Here is an 18469-nt window from a genome sequence, read left to right on the forward strand (position 1 = left end):
TTAATGCTAAATCACCAATGAAGAAATTTAAAATAGCATGTTGCTAGGAGAGCCTATTCCTTGGAGAGATATATCATGGTTGGGAAGCTGGAGGGTTGGCAGAAGACAGGAAGACCCTCAACCACATTGACACAGTGACTGCTGCGGTGAGCTCTAGTGTATCAGGAAGTGTGAGGCTGGCACAGAATAGGCCAGGGTTCAGATCTATTGTTCATAGGGTCTCTATGGATCATACTCAACTTGCCGGCACCTAATAACAACAACGTAATAAAAAAACCCCAAAAACCTCCAGAATCAGTACCAAAAAGGAGTACTTCTAATGACTGGACTTTATTTGTTAAATTGTAAAAATAAAGATTTTGTTATTTCTTTGCACAGGACCATTATTCATTTTAAATGGAGCATTTCTCTTCTGCTTTGTATTACAGTTTTAAGAGAAATGAATAGAAATAACCTATTTTGAGGAAGCCATGGCAAAATCACATACAAAACACAGAACTTGCTCTCGAGAATCTTCCGTGACTTCTCTTCTGGCAAGCTGCAGTCTGAGTAGGAAGAATTCGTCTAATTCTGATGGCTCTTTTCGGTATAAGGATAAACTATACGGCTCTGCCTCCCAGGCTCTGCAGGCTTACATTGATGATTTCTATCTAAGTCAAGTGTATCCTGGTACAAGCACCGGAAAGGCGAACACTGGCAAAAGTTCCGTTAATACGTCAAAATTCTCTCCATATATTTTTAAAAACAATGGTATGCTTCTAGTTTTTTGTTTGTTTGTATTCAGCACTTTGAGAAATATATTGTCTTGGAAAAACTAAACTTTTTTGTTGTTTTGTACCTTTGGGGTAAAAAAAGTCTCATAATATTGAGAATCTGGTTTTGTACTATGGACTGCATTACTAGATCTTCCATAATAACAGGAAACTGGATATTTTTATGAAATAATTCTGTAATGTCTGATTTCCAGGAGATTTTAGCTCAGACCCTCTTTTGACCTTGTAAGTGGAAGTTGGTGAATGTTACTGGTCACAGCAGGTTACCAGTACTTCATTGCAGTATATTGCAAAGAACATTGGCTTGGTAGTGCTACGATTCATTAGCTTAATGACTTTGAATAAGTCTCAATCTTAATACTTGGTGTATTAACAGGAGAAGACTGTATTTGCTGTTGCGTGTCATCAAGTAGGAACTGACTCATAGCTGACCCTTCAGTGGGTTTTCAGAGGCAGTAAATAACATGGGAGGAGATTGTCCCTCTTTTCTCCCACGGAGCAGCTAGAGGATTTGAACTGTAAGCCTTTGGGATGGGAGTGCAGCTAGGCCACCAGAGCTTCCTAAAGTCATTCTGTGGAACATTTGTCATTGTTATACCGGAACCAACTCACAGCTGACCCTGTAGCGGCTTTAGAGTCTGTAAACCATATGAGAGGCGATTTCTCCCTTGCCTATGGGTTGTCACAGCAACTCAGCTACCAGAGTTCCCCCAATGAAACAATAGTATTTGCCAATTATTGAATTCTTCCTTGATAAGTTTTTCATAGTGACAAGTTTGGAAAATAAAATTGTGGATGAGCATATTAGCTACTGATTACTTAGAAAGTAGGTCTAAAATGAAAACGCTTACTTACATTCAGGTCTTAGGGGGATAATGGGTACTATATTAGCAATGCACTTAATTGTTTACTTACTTATATGCTATAGCTAGCATTGAGAGACTGATATTAATGTGATTGTATTAGTCCATTGGGTTTGTCTAGAAGAAAGTTGAAGTAAGAGTGAATTAGAGAACACAGAAATATTCAGGAAGTTGGAGAGAAAAGATGATAACATCTATATTGTCAACTTAAACCTTTTTACTTTGAATCAAAGAAAGGGGAAAGTGGAAAAATTATACATAAACTTTTCATTTCTGTTGTATATTATTATCAAGAGTGTGTATGTGACACAGAAAGACAACTAGAGCTCTGCTTTGTTTTTTAGCTTGTGAAAACCTTGATGACAAGAAGAACTCAAAGTCGTTATCCTGTAGAAAAGAGCTGATTAATGACCTAGACTCCATTAGCCTAACTACCGATGATCTGTTAAAACTTCCAGCAGATGGATCATTACCTTATGTCAGACCAAGTCACCAAACTAACAGAAAAAACACGGAATGCTTCAGAAGACCCAGTTCATCAGACATTGAAAAGAATATACATTTTCAAGAACCCATCTTTCCTGTGGGCAAGGATAACTTGGTCACTTCTCATATATACACAAACCATAATGGAAAGCACCGTGTCAAGCTAAAAAAACCCAAAAGTTTGAATAAGACTAATAAATGTGTTTCTGAACCATCTTTATCCAGGAAGTCATCTTCCAGGGACATTTCAGAACATGATCTTGAAAAGAATTATCCGAGATGGCTAACTAGCCAGAAATCTGACCTTAATATTTCAGGAATAACTAGTATCCCTGATTTCAAGTACCCTGTCTGGCTTCACAAAGACGACTTGCTACCTGATACGAACAGTCAGAGGACTTACGAGACCTTTAAAGAAGATCATTGTTCCCCTAAACACAGTTACCAGGCACAAAGAAGTCCTCGGCTTACAAAGAAGTCGGATTGTTTAGAATATCCCTTTGAACACTCTAACTTGTATTCTGTGGATGGCAAGAAAGGAGTAGATAAGGAATATAAATGTGATTTTGAACGTGGCCAGTGTCAGTATGAGAACCCACTTCAAGGACAATCCAAAAAGCCTTTCAGTGGTAATTTTTTGGTTTTTTTCAACCAAATGAAGCACTATAATTTTATAAATTTATAGTAGCTAGAAACTTGTTTTACTCTTTAAGGATCTGTTGTTTTTTCTTAATGGTGTCTGTTTATGTAGCACTTTGTAACTAGAATGTATCCTTTTCCCTCTTTTATCTTTGCTTGAATGTCACTTTTAACATAACCTGCTATTATTATAGATATGTCTGTATTCCAAACTACCTGTATTGCTGCTTTTGTAAAACTTTATGGGACTTTGCATTTTTTCATAAAGAAGTAATACAATCTTTTTAAACTAGATGACAAAATTGAATTGCTCATCCTGAAAGCCAAGCGAAATCTAGAGCATTCTCCTGAAGACTTACCAGACGCTGTGAAGAATGATGGCAGTCCCTGCTCCCTAGATAAACTTGAAGCAGAAAGATCATGGGAAAATATCCCTGTTCCTTTGTAAGTAAGCAACGTGTAAAAGTGATTTAGCTTTCTAAATGCAAAATGTCACAAGATGCTCTGATTTAATTTTTACAGAACAGTGATTATTTTATATAGCTTGCCAGCTGAAAGGTTTTAATGTTGCTTATTTAAAAAGTACATTTTTCATTTGCTACCACTAGGTGGTGTAATGTTTTATACCACAATGTATAACTTTGTTCTTTATTCCTTTTGTTTTATTATAAAAACATTTACCTGTCAGAGTCGGTGAGACTGGCTCAGGATTGGGAAAGCTTCAGAGCTGCTGTACATAGGGTCACTGTGAGCCACAGGTGACTTTATGGCACATAACAACAACAACATATTTTAATTTGAGAAATTAAAGCTAAAACAATTTTGCAGACAGAGGAGTGTTATGAAATTCTTCTTTAAATTTAATCACCTGCTTCTTTATCTTTTTTCCATATGCTGGCGTCATGTGTTTCTTTTTTCTGTTTCTCTTAAAGGAGCTCTGGTGGCCTAGTGCGTGAGGAGTCGCGCTGCAAGCCTAACGGCAGCTCCTCTCTGGGATGGCAGCACAGCCCCTGAGCACTAGGCTCCCAGAGCTTGGCAGCCCCTCTCCAGCAGTTCGAATCCCCCACGAGTTCCTTAGGAGAAGGATCGGCAATCTCCTCCTGGGTGGGTTACAGCCTCTTAATGGAGGGTCAACTATGAGTTGATTCCAATTTGACAGTCATGTTTCACTTTGTGCTTCAGTCATTTTTTCCTTAAATGGTTGTGTATTTTCTTGTCTTCTGTATAAAACTATGGAATATATAAAATTATTTGTGTACCTGTGACTCATAGCAACCCTGTCTATAGTTCTGAAACCTGCCCTATCCTAAGCCAGTCTCACTAACTGACAAACCTATCCCTATTACCCCAGTTATTACATCAATAAGATTCTCAGGTGAATAGCTGAGTACTTAGTTACAAACACTTTTGTAGTATGTAAAAAAAAAAAAAAGGAATGAGTTTATTCTCTATGACTAAGAACTTCTTTTTAGGAGCATTCTCATGTTTTTGCTTAAACATAGCCTTTATTCTCTCACCTCTTGAATACCAGGAAAGAAGCTCTTGCATCTTTTAAATGTATTAAATGTCTTCAGTTTCCTTAAAGTTTTTCTGTATAACTTTAACCAAAACCACAGCATTGCCATTGAATTGATTCTCACCAAGGGCAGCCCCCTATGTTATAGAAAGAACTGCCCCCTAGGGCTTGCCTGGCTGTAATCTTTGCAGAAGCAGCTGGCCAGATTTATCAAGTGCAGCACTGCTGACAAGTTTGAATCATCAGCCTTTAGATTAGCAGTTACACACTTCGTACCACCCAGGTGTGTACCACCCAGGTTCCTACTAAAGCGTTAAAGTCCCTGATAAATCTGTTTCTTCTTGATGTCTTCGCCAATGTCTTTGCACTTAATGCTTGTACCTTTTAATTAGCACCTTTTTATAATTGCTGCATTTATAAAATCAATATCTCACTACCAAATTCTTGATCAATGCATTTGATTACATTAAGATAAATACATCTGTTAATTTAAATAAATTAGTTTCATGTTTATAATTTTTTTTCTTAAGTGTGAATCACTTTAAAATTACTTACACTGTATGTTTTATACTGCTTTGAACAGCCAGCAAAGATTTATTGAATGCCCACTTGAAGAAAATGAATTATTTTGAGGACTTAAAAATTTAAAATAGAGCAAGATTCAGATCTGCTGTTCATAGGGTTGCTATGAGCTGTCATCGTCTTGATGGCACCTAACAACAACAACAATATGAGACATAGAGCTAATTCTGGTGGCCGAGTGGTAAGGAGTTGAGCTGCCAACCCAAAACCGTTAGGTTTGAGTCCACTATCTGCCCCAAGAGAGAAAGATGGACCTAAGTGATTTATAGTCTCTGAAACCCACTGCAGGGTTAGCTGTTAGTTCTGAATCGACAACATGAGACACAGATCCAAGGCAAGGCAGATTTGTGTATTACAAAATGAGAACTAAAGGTGCAGGGCAGTATCCAGGGAGGCAGATGAGTGACAGACGTGTGGGATGTGCTTGGAGGACTTGTCAGGCAGATGGAGGCTCAAGCATAACTGATCGTTGTTTAGATAATATGTATCCAATACTTTGCTGATGGAATTCTGTAGGAGGGAAAGAGTGATTCTAAAGTTGAGTTAGTACTCCATTGGGTTTATTTGAAGTGAGTTGTTAAGAGTTTCTGACAACAGATTTTTAAAAAATGGCATTTAGTAAATACTGAAGACATTATTTCACTATTTTTGAGCTGCTGTTGGTAGATAGATGAACTCTTTTTTTCCTTTATTATCCCAAACTGGCCTTCACTTGGAGCAGGCAAGAAGCAGGATTTAGGGAGAGATTGGATTTTGGTATAAGTTTAAGGAGAAGAGAGTTAATCAAGCAATATCAATATACATCTTATCCATTATGATTCACATATTAGATTATATTTTGTCTTTGTTTTTCTTTTTATGTAGTTTGGGAACTTACTTGCTGTTTTGTATACTTTGAACTCTGTTTAGCAAATCACCTGTTCCTGTTTACCCTGATGATAATCCTCAACAAACTTCAAAGGCAAAATATTCTAAAGAGTTCCTTGAAAACTTTTTAAATAATGATAATGAGGTGGGTGAATTAAGTCTCGCTGAAAGAACATACATACTAATGTAAGGATATTAATATCTAATTTGTCTGGATAATTTAAAATAAATCAAATTATGCAAGTCCATTTCTTCCTAACACTAACCTGTCACACCTTCCAGAATTATTGACCATTCTGTTTTTGTATTCTCAAGTAAGACTAGGTTTGAATTATAGAAGAACATAAAATGTCATTATGTATTTTTTATTTCCGGGAAAACATACCATAAAGCAGACAATTACAAAATTCTGTTTTCCCATAGAGAAGTTAATTACTAAGATGTGTTTCTCCCAGAGATAGCACTATAGGTGTTGTAAAAAAATGAGGCCCCAGGAGTTGACAGAATACCAGGCGAGGAGCTTCCACAAACAGAGCAGCTGCGAATGTGCACATTAGCCTATTGCTGAGAAATTCGGAATGTAGCTACCAGGTCAACTGAATGGAAGAGATCCCCATATACCCATTCCAAAAAATAGGTGATCAGTGTTATTGTTAGGTACCTTCGAGTCAAAACTGACTCATAGCTGACCCTCCAGCTTCAGAGGCAGCAGATCACATGGGAGCTAATGGCCCATTTTTCTTTTTCTTTTTTTGCCCATTTTTCTTTTATGGAGAAAAATTCCTCCCTGCGTTTCCTCTTTCCATTCAGCCATCTCTTCTATGCCTGCTTTCTGAGCTTTTCTCTAGGCTGATGCTACCTTTTTGACGTTGTGTGGCTGATTATTCTAAACCTCCCTGAGGGCATGCATCACTTTTCAGGCCTGCCTATCATTGGACTAGACATTGAGTTACAGGAGTATTTTCACTTTGAGGCCGGAAGAGGAGTAGGGGCCATGCTTTCAGAGGTTCCTGTAATCTTTGACGAGTAAAACTGGGCTTTTCTTATTTACTCCTTTTGAGTTTTGTTGCATGTTTCCCTCCTCTGTCAAGGACCTTCTGTTGTGATCTCAGAGTCGTCAGCAGGGCTCACTGAGCACCATCTACATCCTTTGGTCTCAAGGCTGAAATGTACATGGTCTCTAGTCCTTTGCATTTTTTCCTGGAAGTGAAACTGTTGTGTCATACAGTAGTTCTTGGTTTGGCTGTCCCCTCAAGTTTATATATTTTGATGTGAAGCTTCAACTTCACCCTTTTGGTTTGACTTTTGAAGAACCTCCAGCTGCTTTCACAGTAGCTACACCATTTTACTCTTTCAAGAGTAATAAGTTAGAGAGGGCTCCAACTTTACCACCTCTTCATCCACATTTCCTGTATTTTTTTTATAATAGTCATCCTCGTAGACGTGAATTACATCTCAGTGTGGTTCACTTGCATTTCCCTAATACTGTTGTTGTCGTTGAGTGGTACGGAGTTCGCTCTCCCCTCAGCTCAGAGTGACAGCGGAAGGAAGGTCTGCCTGATCCTGTACCGTCCTCAGAATCTGCTGCCCTTGAGCTCATGGTTGACGTCTCCCTGTCTGTCAGTCTCACTGAGGAGCTTCCTCTCCTTGGCTGATCCTGCACTTTGTCATGATGTCTTTCCGAGGCCTGACCCCTCCCGTTAGGTCTCAGGTCTGTGAGGCAGACTCTCCATCTTTGCTTCTGAGGAGGCTTCTGGCTGTCCTTCTTGATTCGTTTACTGTTTTGACAGCCCGTGATATACTGAGTACTCTTTGGCAACACCACAATTCAAAAGCATTGATTCTTTTTTCCATCTTCTTAGAACACCGAACACTCAACTCAGTGTTTATATCCATGTGATGCAGTTGCAAATACCTTGGCTCGATTCAGTTGCCCTCTGGTCTTTAATAGAAGGATCAGCAGTCTCTTCTGTGTGATTTAGTGCTTCTGAAATCCCGCTGGAGGGTTCACAGTGAGTTGGTTCTGTTTGAACTAAACAACACACACAACAAACAGGTGTCTTTAAAATCTTGTAGCTACGAGAAAAGGAGTTTTCTGGAGACACGGTAAGCAACCTGTCCAGTTGTCCGCATTTCAGCATGGCCCCTCCGTGGAACCACTAGCAGAGAAGATCTTTAAAGGAATCTTAGTAACTGAACTTATTGGTGTTTTTGGAGTTAGCTTTTTGTTTAATAAAATGAATAAGCCAAGATTTCAGAGAAATAAAGATTAGAAATTTTCCTTCATCTTGGAAGTTTATTAAAATCCATTGGAAAAAAAAGAGCGTATATTAGCATAAAACTAAGGAAATTATAAGAGATGAAAAGAAGAGTTCTCACAACAGGAAAGATGGCAGAGAATAAAAATGGTGGGATTCAGTAGATGAAGAGAAATGCAAGTTGTTACACCTGTTTTGTCATTTCTTTCAACCAAAAACTACAAGTATTTATGTAAAATATATCATGAGTAAGGATAGTCCACAATATTTTATAATGAAAAACTGAAAAAATTCAGACTGATTGTGTAATGTACTCCACACTTAAAATCAGAATAAGGGTAATAATGCATGTACATAATAAAGTTATTATAAAAGATTCTTAACTGTAAAAAAAAAGGAATAAATGTTGTATAAAACCGTTAAAAAATCCATTGAACAATCTGGAATATGTAGAATTGGTCTAGAATATGTAGAATTGGAGAGCAAGATCAAGAAAAATGGCTAAGTAGCAGAAATTAGGCCCCATCAACACATCAGCTTCCCATTTGATCTATTTGAGAACTGTGGAAGGAAGAGAAGGAAGACTAGCCCACTCCACTGTGGACTGTCCATGGTTCCAAAGAGTGGCTGAAGCTGCTCTACCGTGGACTGTCAGCGGTTCCACAGAGCATCTGAGCCCACTCCACTGTGGACTGTCGGCACGGAGCATCTGAGGCCACTGTACTCCCCCATGGATGTCAGTGGTTCCACGTTCCACAGAGCGTCTGAGCCCGCTCCACCATGGGCTGCCGGCGGTTCCACAGAGCGTCTGGGTGACTGCTGTGACCTGATACTCACTCCACATCCACTGCACAATACCCACTGCCTGCTGCTTGCTTTGTGTATTGGTAGTTAATACTCTACATACATGTATGACCAGTAAAAAACTTAGGACTAGGAAAAAAATCTTCTAAGCCATTATGCTAATGTGGAATATCTTTACAAATGAAAGGCCAGTTCTGACCTTTTTAGGCATGTCAGCAACTTCCTCTGCAATTGAAGTTTACATAATTATTACACACATTACACTATCTATACTCAAATATTCTAAAGCATTTACAGCCAGTTTAACAGACCGATTTGCCATTATAGGTAGCTGTCAGGATACATCAAGAAATGAAAAAAAAAAAGTAGGTGGATAAGGGTTTTAAAAACATACCGTCAGATTGTCTTAAAAGAATCAACTGTCTAATGTAGCTAACTGTGTTCACCTTCTGTGAATGCAGACAAGGTCGGTGCCCATTGGGGTTTGAATGTTCCTTAAATCAAGGAGTGCACTGCCCGTGGAAAGTGGAAAATCCACGGTACATGAACAATATTTAGGAGTGTGCAGTGAATACCACCACTCCAGCTCTAGTCCTCGCCTCTGTGACAATCAGCTTCCTTTACACATCTGAAAAAATCTGCCTTACATGTTCATGAGAACCTTCTGAGTTCTAAAAATTGATGATGTTCTGTGCACTGAATGAATTTGTTACGAATGAGCAAAACTAGGGAAGGTAGACCACACTCTCAATAATGGTTGATTAGTGGACTGAACATGGAGAGTTGATAGAATTTTTTTTAAACAATATTGACATGTATTTGGGTATTTTTTACTACAAAAGTATAGGACTAATTCATTGTTTGTAAAATAATGCATTAATTTTATGTAGAAAGAAAATAGAAAATACAACTCTTCTCACCCGAGTTTACAAGGTTGATCACGTAATCCTCTCTTTTAATCCTAGAGCTGTACTCTCTCAGGAGGGAAACACCATGGTCCCGTTGAAGCCTTGAAGCAAATGTTGTTCAACCTTCAAGCAGTCCAAGAAAGTTTCAGTCAGAACAAATGCACAGAGTTAGTGGAAGGAGCTAAGCAGGTAAGCACACATGAGATTTATGAATTGAGAGCTGAGAACTTATATAGGTTTTTCCTTATATCTTCTTAGACCTATTTCCCAATGTATGTCAATGAACAAAAGGTTTCTTCCTATGTCTTTTTAGACCTATTTCCTGATGTATGTTAATAAGCAGAACCCTTATTTCAACTTTTTCTTTTTTAGGAAATAACCATACTTAATACTCCTAGATTTCAGCAGTAATTTACCTCTGAGTAAATTGTTCTGTTTTGTGTAGATCATGGTTATGAATGAAAATCTTACTTAGATGTTACAGCTACAGTTTAGAAAGTCATATTTGTGTGCTGAAGACAGGATACATGATCAGAAAAGAACTAAGAAAACATTGTGGCTCCAGATTCTCCAGGATGCATGAGTACTACTTGTTTGTTGTTACGTGTCCTCAAGTCACTTGCAACTCATAGTAACCCTGTTTACAACAGATCAGAACCTGGCTCTATCTTGAACCAGCCTCATTGTCTCTGACACACCTACTCCCATTACCCCAGTCACTGAGTCAGTCCATCTTTATCCAGGGTCTTCCTCTCTCGTGCTGTCCCTTCCCCCTTCTAAGCATGATGTCCCTTTCCAAGAACTGGCTGCCCTTCTGACATGCCCAGAGTTTGTCAGATGGAGCTTCAGAATCCTTGCCTCTAAGGTGCAGGCTGGTCTCACCCTCTCCTATTTTGAAAATATGCATACATCATTCGCTGTATGAAGACTGTTTTCCGCTCTAATTTGTTTTAGAGAAATTTATCTGCCATTACCTTCATGACTTTAAGTGGCTTATTATATGTATCTAACTAAAGTGTTTGTCGATTTGATCACCTTAAGATATTTTTGACCTGTGTCTCCGAGTTAGGTGGAACATAGGCACCTTGCCTTTCAGATGGCCCATAAACAAGGCGTGACAGATAGTATTTGCAAATTAGGTTGGCCCTGCCTCCTTCAGAACCAGAACCCAGGCTCTCCCACTGAGAAGGTAGGCTGTCTTCTTCAAGGTCATAGACCAAGAGCAAGTAAAAGTGCTCCAGAGTTGTCTTGTCATCTCACATTGCCTTTTTCTTAATTAGTGTTTGCTTGCAATTAACGTTTGATGACTTTTCAGGATTCTAACACAGTTGATTTTGACAGGTTTTGGTTGTTTTTTTTCAGTGTTTCCATGAGGGATGGGAGTTTGCAATCACTCCTCTGTTCTGTGCTTCTCTTTTAAACTTCCTCAGATGTAACTTTGTCTAGTAAAGTCTAGTTTTCAAACCTAGATTTAGTTTCTCATAAACATGCACTTAGCATATTCTAGCACAACTCAACGATGAATCTAAATAGTATTGTTGTATGTAGTTGAAGCAGAATCGACTTGTAGCTGATCTTTCACTGGGTTTTCAGAGGCTCTAAATCACACAAGAGGAAGATTGTTCATCTTTCTAGTATTGTGGTATTTTTAAAACAAAGAAAATAATGTGCTCCTGAAAATTATTTGCGAGAATTAGAAATGCAGATAGTATTTTTAATATCTTACCAGATTTTAAATAGTATTTATGTTTATAATATCCATGTTTTGTTGTGTTACTATTTTCATATTATTAATATTTTGTGTTTTTAATAATAGGTTTCAGAAGATGAATTTTCTAAATTGCAGTTGAGTGAAAGTATGATTCCTATTACTCGATCACTTCAGAAGTAAGTATTTTTTTTTTAAATGTGTCTGTTAGGTACAAGTCCCTTTTTATTTCTTTTATTGACTTAATGTTACACCATGGGATTATTCAGTACTTCCAAGAGTAGATGTACCAAGTATATTTAAGCTCATTTTAGAGCTCATTACAGTTTTTTCTTAAATTTTTACTATGTCCTATTAAAATCTTGGGACCTGGATACTTAGAAACAAAACAAAAAAAAACATAGTAGTAGATTTGACCTAGATAGATTTTTTTTCTTTTTGTTTTTTAATAAAAGCAGTAGGTGGAAATCATCTTGGTGTGTAGAAAACATCTTGGTGTGGCTATCCCATTCATGAAAAGTGTTTTGATACTTTTTCCTCTTAACTAAAGTTTAAGTGTTAAGTGTATCATTGTTTGACATCTTTTCACAGAAATCTATAAAGGACATGCAGTTTTCGAATAAAGATAGCTCTGAATGAACACATAGGTGTTAATTCACCTTTTTTTTAAAAACTATATTGTTTTAAAGAGGGAGCTCTGGTGGTCTAGTAGTAGGTGAGAAAGTTGTGCTGTCCACCAAAGGGCACATAGTTCAAATCCACCAGCTACTTTGCAGGAGAAAGATGGGCATTCTCCTCTTGTATGATTTACTGCCTGGGAAAACCCACTGGAGGGTCAGCTATGAGTGGGTTCCAACTCTATAGTACACACAACAATAATAGGAACATTGTTTTAGATAAAAAATGAGGAAGAATCTTTTCTATAGGCATGACATTGACACAAGAGGAGGCTCTTAATTTATGGGTTTAGTTATGTGAATATGAATTGTTCTTATGTCATAACTGAGTTTAAGAAATTGTAGGAATAAATAGTTTTTACCTTTGAAACATTATTTTCACTTGGTTAGAAATTGGACTGAACAAGCACTAATGAATGCTTTCAGAATTTGCATAGAATTCTATTTTTTAAGGGACAAATGAATAAGTGAACATTAAACTTGTAAGTTACCATGATATGTTTATATTTTTATGATAAAAAAATCAAAGGCAGAATTTTTTTCTTCTTCTGTTTATAATCTTTAGACTAGAAACGATGCCTTTCTTTGTAGCTTGCCATAGTACTTGGATATAATATTCCATATCTAGTAGAATTTAATGGGTAATGATGATAATAAGTGACATTAAATGAACTTTTACAAGTGCTAGTTTTCTAAGTGCTTTTTTAAAATTGTATACTAGTTCATTTACAAAATTCAATTTCATTGTTTTTGAGAACAGATTCTTTCCATTTCCCTCACCCTCCCGCCCATCAAATTGTACACCCCCATGATTGATTCCCCCTCCCCCTGCACTAAGTGCTTTTGAGTAAAAGTCATTTGATCTTCTTAAGCCTTTGTGGGGTATATGAGGGAACCAGCATGGAAAAGAAAGTAACTTGCCTGCAGTTGCCTTGCTAGTGAGGAGTAGCCCTGGATTAAATCAGACCATCTCATTCTAAAGCCTATGTTGCTAATCATTGTAATCTTAACACATCACTCTTTAAAATGATGGTGAGTTGCCCATTTCAACTAGGTACAGAGCCTCAACTAATCACTTAGGCTGAAGATTTAATTTTGCTTTTAGTATTTAAGGTAAATGATTTCTGCTTTTCCATTGCTCTTGACAGCATTTACATTGAACTGTGTCATAACCCTGAATATATTTTCTGAGTTAAAGTACATTCTCTGGAAAATCCCGTTGTTGGTAATAATGAGCAATACGAAACCTTAAATAATTAAACCACCACAAAAATTGGTGATAACTCAAGGTTAACAATTTGCTACAATCAGTAGTTTTTTCTACATAAAGAATTCCATTTTCAGAGAGAGCAGGAGTCATTTTTTTTTTGATGTTTTGTTAATTATGTTGGATTAGCTGAAAAATTTAGATTTAACTATTTCACAGCTATTAGTAGTCTTTATTATAAAGAACAAGTTTAGACTAAAAAATGCATGTTAGTACATTTTCCCTATCTTTTTGATTGAGTATTGTAAGAACAATTTAAAATTTATTAAGATTCAGGATTCATTTTTCTAGACTACAGAATGTTCATAACAGGCACATGGACATTTCATATTTGCAAATAGGTCAAATCAGCATCTTCACAAGCTACAGTTCTACCTGTGGGTGCTTTTATGATCTACCTTTGGGTGCTTTTATGACTTTTCTCAGGTGGAAATCCTCAAATAATAGTGTTTGCTTTTAGAAATGCAGATGTCTAATGCATTTTCAGATACTTCTCAGTAGCCTTGGTGGACTTCGGGCCCCTTCATTTGCATTCTCTTCACTTTATTGGACACTCAGTTTTCCTCTGCTCTCCCTTTTGAAATATCTGCTCTGTGGAAAGATTCATTGGCGATGATGGCTAAATGGCTGATAGTAGCTTATAGTGTTGTTGGTTTACAGTGATTTGCATCTTAATGGGAATCAGAATGTTAACTGTTTTGTTAAAAATTCATTTGAAATGTGTTAACCTCTACAACAGCAATTTGGCATACTTAAGCAGATAAAATTGTAGTTTTTTTAAGCAGGGAACTTTCCTAGAGCTTTTTTATTTATTTTTGTGGCATTATGCCCAACCAAGTTGGCATTCATTTACAATGATACATGTATTCCTCAAGTTCTTGGTTATGTAATGTGGGCAGCCAGCTCCCCTGCCTAGGTGAGTTGGAAAGAATGAGTCCTAGTGTATTGTTCACCCACTATAAAGCCGAGGAACAGTAATCTCATGCACAACCTCCAGTTTCATCCAACAATAGATTTGGCTTTGAAATAGCTTGCTTTATATACTTTGAAAGTGAAAGTTTAAATTTCTTTATTTCTCAAAACTGAATGAATGAAGACCAAACAGTGAAGATCAAACTTAATGATAACTAGAAAGTTACCCATTTTTCTAGTCTCTCTATTCACTTTTCTGGTCTTATATCCATACTAGAGAGAGACAGAATTCTCTCTTGGACTGGCAAAATTGAATCGAAAGCAAAGGTTTTTCTAATGAACCTCATACTTGACATAGATTTAGGAGGCACAGGAAGGCGTCAGTTCTGGATTCTAGTCTGGAAGTGTTAGGCTGTTGTTAGGTTCCATCAAGCTGTTCTGACTCAATAGGGACCCTGTGTGAAAGGATGACCCGCTGCCTGGTCCTGTGTCGTCCTCACAGTCCCTGACGTGCTTGAGTCATTGGTACAGGCATTGTGTCAGTTTCTTAGCATCTTCCAAACTGAGGGGCTTATCTTCCAAAACTGTAGCAGACAGTGTCTTGTTGCTGCTGCTGCTTGTCAAGTTTTCATGGTTATTTCAGAGGTAGGCTACGAATTCTGCTTTTTAGTCGGTCTCAGTCTGGAATCTGTGCTGTCACCTGTGCACTGTGGGTGACCCTGCTAGTATTTGACATACCATGGCAGAAGGTCCAGCAGCACGTAGCCACCACAGTCACTAACTGATGGGGGAGAAAGAGGGGTGGTCTAGGCTTAACAGAGGCCAGTAAATAGCACAGGGAATTCTATACAAATGCGGTCTTTAACACTGCTTTCCTCTGTCTCCTTTCTAGAATGGAATGGAGCATCTATTTCCTGTAATATACATTTATCGAATATATGAAGTGTTAGACACTATAGAATGGAATGTTGTAGTCACTGTCTTTGAAATGACTATATAAGAAATTATTGCATATCATAATTATTCTCTCTCTGTTTTTCTTAGTATTTTTCTTATTTATCAGATATCTGAAATGTGATTGATTGACATTTTCTGAGTGGTCCTCAAAGATCTGAAGGATAGGGGAGAGGAAAACCTGCAAGAATATTTTTAGAGGAAGCCTGGAAATTTAAGGGCCTCTCTTTTCCTGGTTTGTTTGAGGAATGATTGCATTTCTTCACAGAGACGTGACCTACAATCTTGGCTTTATTTTAGAGAAAATTCCAGGTTGTTGGTATAATATATTATTGGTGCCCCCGAACTTCCTCCCCAATAAAAATGAGTTTTCCTCTGAATTAAATTTGATCCCTCAGTGATGTTTTTTTTTAAAAAGTCAGCCATCCTGATTGTAAATGTTAACATGAATTATGCATTATATTAATATAACATGTACATCATATTAAAAAAAGTGAAGAATCACATGCAAACATGTTTGATCAGATGTGATACAAATGATTATTGTTTTTTAGGTTACTTGGCAGATTTGCTTTAAACTCAGTTTGTATACCAATAGCAATAAAATTTGAACAACTAAATGTTTATAGAAATTACTTTTCTATTATTTAGAACTCAGGTTATAAGAAAAATGATGCAGTTTCATGTTTGCATTATTGTCTTCTAGTTTTGAAGTTAAAAGCAATGTACTCACTTTTCTTACTGCTTTGTTGCCTTTCGGTCCTTAAGTGTTGGTTTATAATGTGTTCTATACTTTTTAATGAAGGGCTTTGCACCATTTATCTCGCCTGAGAGACCTGGTTGATGATAGCAGTGGGAAACAGTCACCGAAAACGTGAAGAGGAAAATAAAAGTGCATAACCAATAAATAGTCACTGCCAAACAAAAAATGTTTTTATTTCTTTTAGCTGACAAAATAATTACAAGCCATATATTGTTCTGTGACTGGTCCAGTATTATGTGTATTTCTAAAAACACAAACTTGAGAATGTTCACAGGTGTTGTGACCCATCCTCATTTTGTAATGAAATAAAAGACTCTGATATGGGAAGAACCCATAGAGATCCCAAAAGCCTGATTTTGGTCTTTAGGCCTCTGAAGTTTGATATTCAAATGTCTGGTATTCAAATGAGTAATGTCCATTCTTGAAGGTTTACATGGACAGATACCTTTTTTCAGCATCCTTGTTATTATCTGACTCCTGTTAATGAAAATCTTTCAGGTTTCTGTCCAAAGTCTTCTAAGTTAAAAAGACTCTTGATATGCGGAGAATCTGCACTTAAAGAACTAAAAGGATATCAGAATTGATAAGATGTGCCTTATCTATGTAGAAGTCTGTTAACTTTGTTTTTATAAAGAAAATATTTAAGATATATTGTATAAACACATCCATCTAATAATAGATGGTATAATGTTGAAAGTAATTTTTCTTTATATTGTAGAATTAGATTTTCATTTAATAAATACTTTATGAGTAAGGTGATTTTGGTAATAATTTACAGTGTTCAAAACATTCTTTTGGGGTATTTAATAATTTAATATTTTAATATTGGATCATTTTATTTTTTTTTTTTATTTTTTTATTTTTTTTTTTTTGGATCATTTTCCAGATTTTAATTTTACCATCAGACTCTTAGCTTAGCTTAGACTAGTAGAAACTATAAGTGGCCACTTGCTTTGTGAAACTTTGTAACTAACTGAAGGAAAATTGATAGGGAAATATGAGAAAGCAAATCACTATTTTAAAGCTATTTTGTGAGAGTTGCAGTTTCTCTAAATCAGTCCTGTTGAGTTTTTGTACCTAGAACTGAGCAGAGCAGAAAGCATTATTAGCAACAAATCAAGAATTAAATCATGAAGCATGACTCATGCGTATTTTAAAAACACTCTCAAATGAAAGAATTTCTCTATATACAAATGCTGCAAATTAAATTTTTACCCAACTGACAGCATTTTGCTAAATATATTCCCTGCCAACAAGCATGACTTTGTAAACACTTCATCAAATAATTGGTGTAAATTGCTGGGACACTGCTCAATACCTTTGTTATTACTGACATGTCAAAGGCCATAGAGTTAGTTGTATCCTTTTTCTTAGCCAATTTTTGTAATTATACAGTGGCATCCACTTCCTAAATAACATGCCTCCGGAAACTCTGTGAATTTTCATACATATCAATTATAGAGGTGCTTCAGGCCTTCTGATCATAGGGTCGCTATGAGTCGTGCTCGACTTGAAAGCAATCAACAACAACTGCTCTTTGCCCAGTTTAAAAGGCATTTACATAAAGGTTTTTGTCACTTGTCTGGTGGAGGCCTTTCTGCCACTGACTTTTTGTTTTCGGATTATAGTCTTTTGTTTTAAAGCTTTTACTTTGTATAATCAAATATGGAGTTACTTTGATGTTTAAAGTAAAGCTAGATGTTAAATAGAGCATAATGCTCAAGAAATTCTCTAAAGAAATAATTTAACTGATACTTAAGAGTTTTTTTGCTGCTTTCTGAGGTTTCCTGAGGGAAAAGGGGACAACAGTATAGAGACTGCTGAGTTGGAAATATGAACTAAAGTAGATAATGAAAATAAATGGGTTTTATAAAATGCATTGTGAACAAAATTTATCAACTATTTATGCTCACGCTTACATCTTTTGATAAAATATTAAGTGGGAAAAATTCAGAAATTTGAGTAGGATTTCTCAGAATTTTGTTGAGTATGAAAAAAAGGTTATAAAACTGAATTCCAAAAGTTCTCTAAGATCATGTCACTGATATGTGAAAATTCAAGACCCAAATGCCCATCATTGCCCCACCTTTTCAGGTGCCCACTGGATCTTTGCTAATTCCTTCACCCCTCGCCCTGCCCACCATGCTGTACAACCTTGTCTAGGGCAATACCTTTATTTCCATTGCAAGAAAAAACAAATTACAGTTTAAGTAGTTTTGATTGATGATTCTAATCCTGGCTTCTTAAATAACATTGGGAGGTAAAGATAAAAAGAGAACTCATCCTTTAGTTATATGATTCTCTGAATTCTTTTTAAAGCGAAGTAAGCAAAATATGTTTTTGAGAATTCTTTTTTTGTTGTTGCCAATGTTCATCACATAGCATCAGTCGTTGTGAAGGCCTTTTGGGTGATTTAGTAAGCCTTCTGACTCATTGAGCCAACAAACTGTTAACTATGAAAAACAGGTAAGATATAAATAATACCCTAGATC

The 18469-nt window shown here is 36.6% G+C and overlaps 1 protein-coding gene across 1 annotated transcript; it reads left to right on the forward strand.

Moving 5' to 3' along the window:
• The first annotated feature begins 470 nt into the window (after positions 1–470).
• LOC102861483 (chromosome unknown open reading frame, human C18orf54) lies at positions 471–16092 on the forward strand. The gene is made up of 7 exons (XM_006891758.1): positions 471–750; positions 1981–2751; positions 3055–3205; positions 5769–5871; positions 9754–9885; positions 11513–11583; positions 16020–16092. Exons 1-7 carry the CDS (start codon positions 471–473, stop codon positions 16090–16092), a joined length of 1581 nt encoding a protein of 526 aa, XP_006891820.1.
• The last annotated feature ends 2377 nt before the right edge of the window (positions 16093–18469 follow it).

This window comes from Elephantulus edwardii, unplaced genomic scaffold (assembly GCF_000299155.1).
Source record: "Elephantulus edwardii isolate Elephantulus edwardi_28Jun2011 unplaced genomic scaffold, EleEdw1.0 scaffold00103, whole genome shotgun sequence".
NCBI classification, from domain to species: Eukaryota; Metazoa; Chordata; class Mammalia; order Macroscelidea; family Macroscelididae; genus Elephantulus; species Elephantulus edwardii.

Bases quoted from the DNA above. Each gene is read 5' to 3' on its own strand.
- LOC102861483 (XM_006891758.1), top strand. From the start codon at position 471: ATGGCAAAATCACATACAAAACACAGAACTTGCTCTCGAGAATCTTCC. The intron at 5,872-9,753 runs GTGGGTGAATTA...TTTTAATCCTAG, and splicing joins TTTTAAATAATGATAATGAG to AGCTGTACTCTCTCAGGAGG. The intron at 11,584-16,019 runs GTAAGTATTTTT...TTTTTAATGAAG, and splicing joins ATTACTCGATCACTTCAGAA to GGCTTTGCACCATTTATCTC.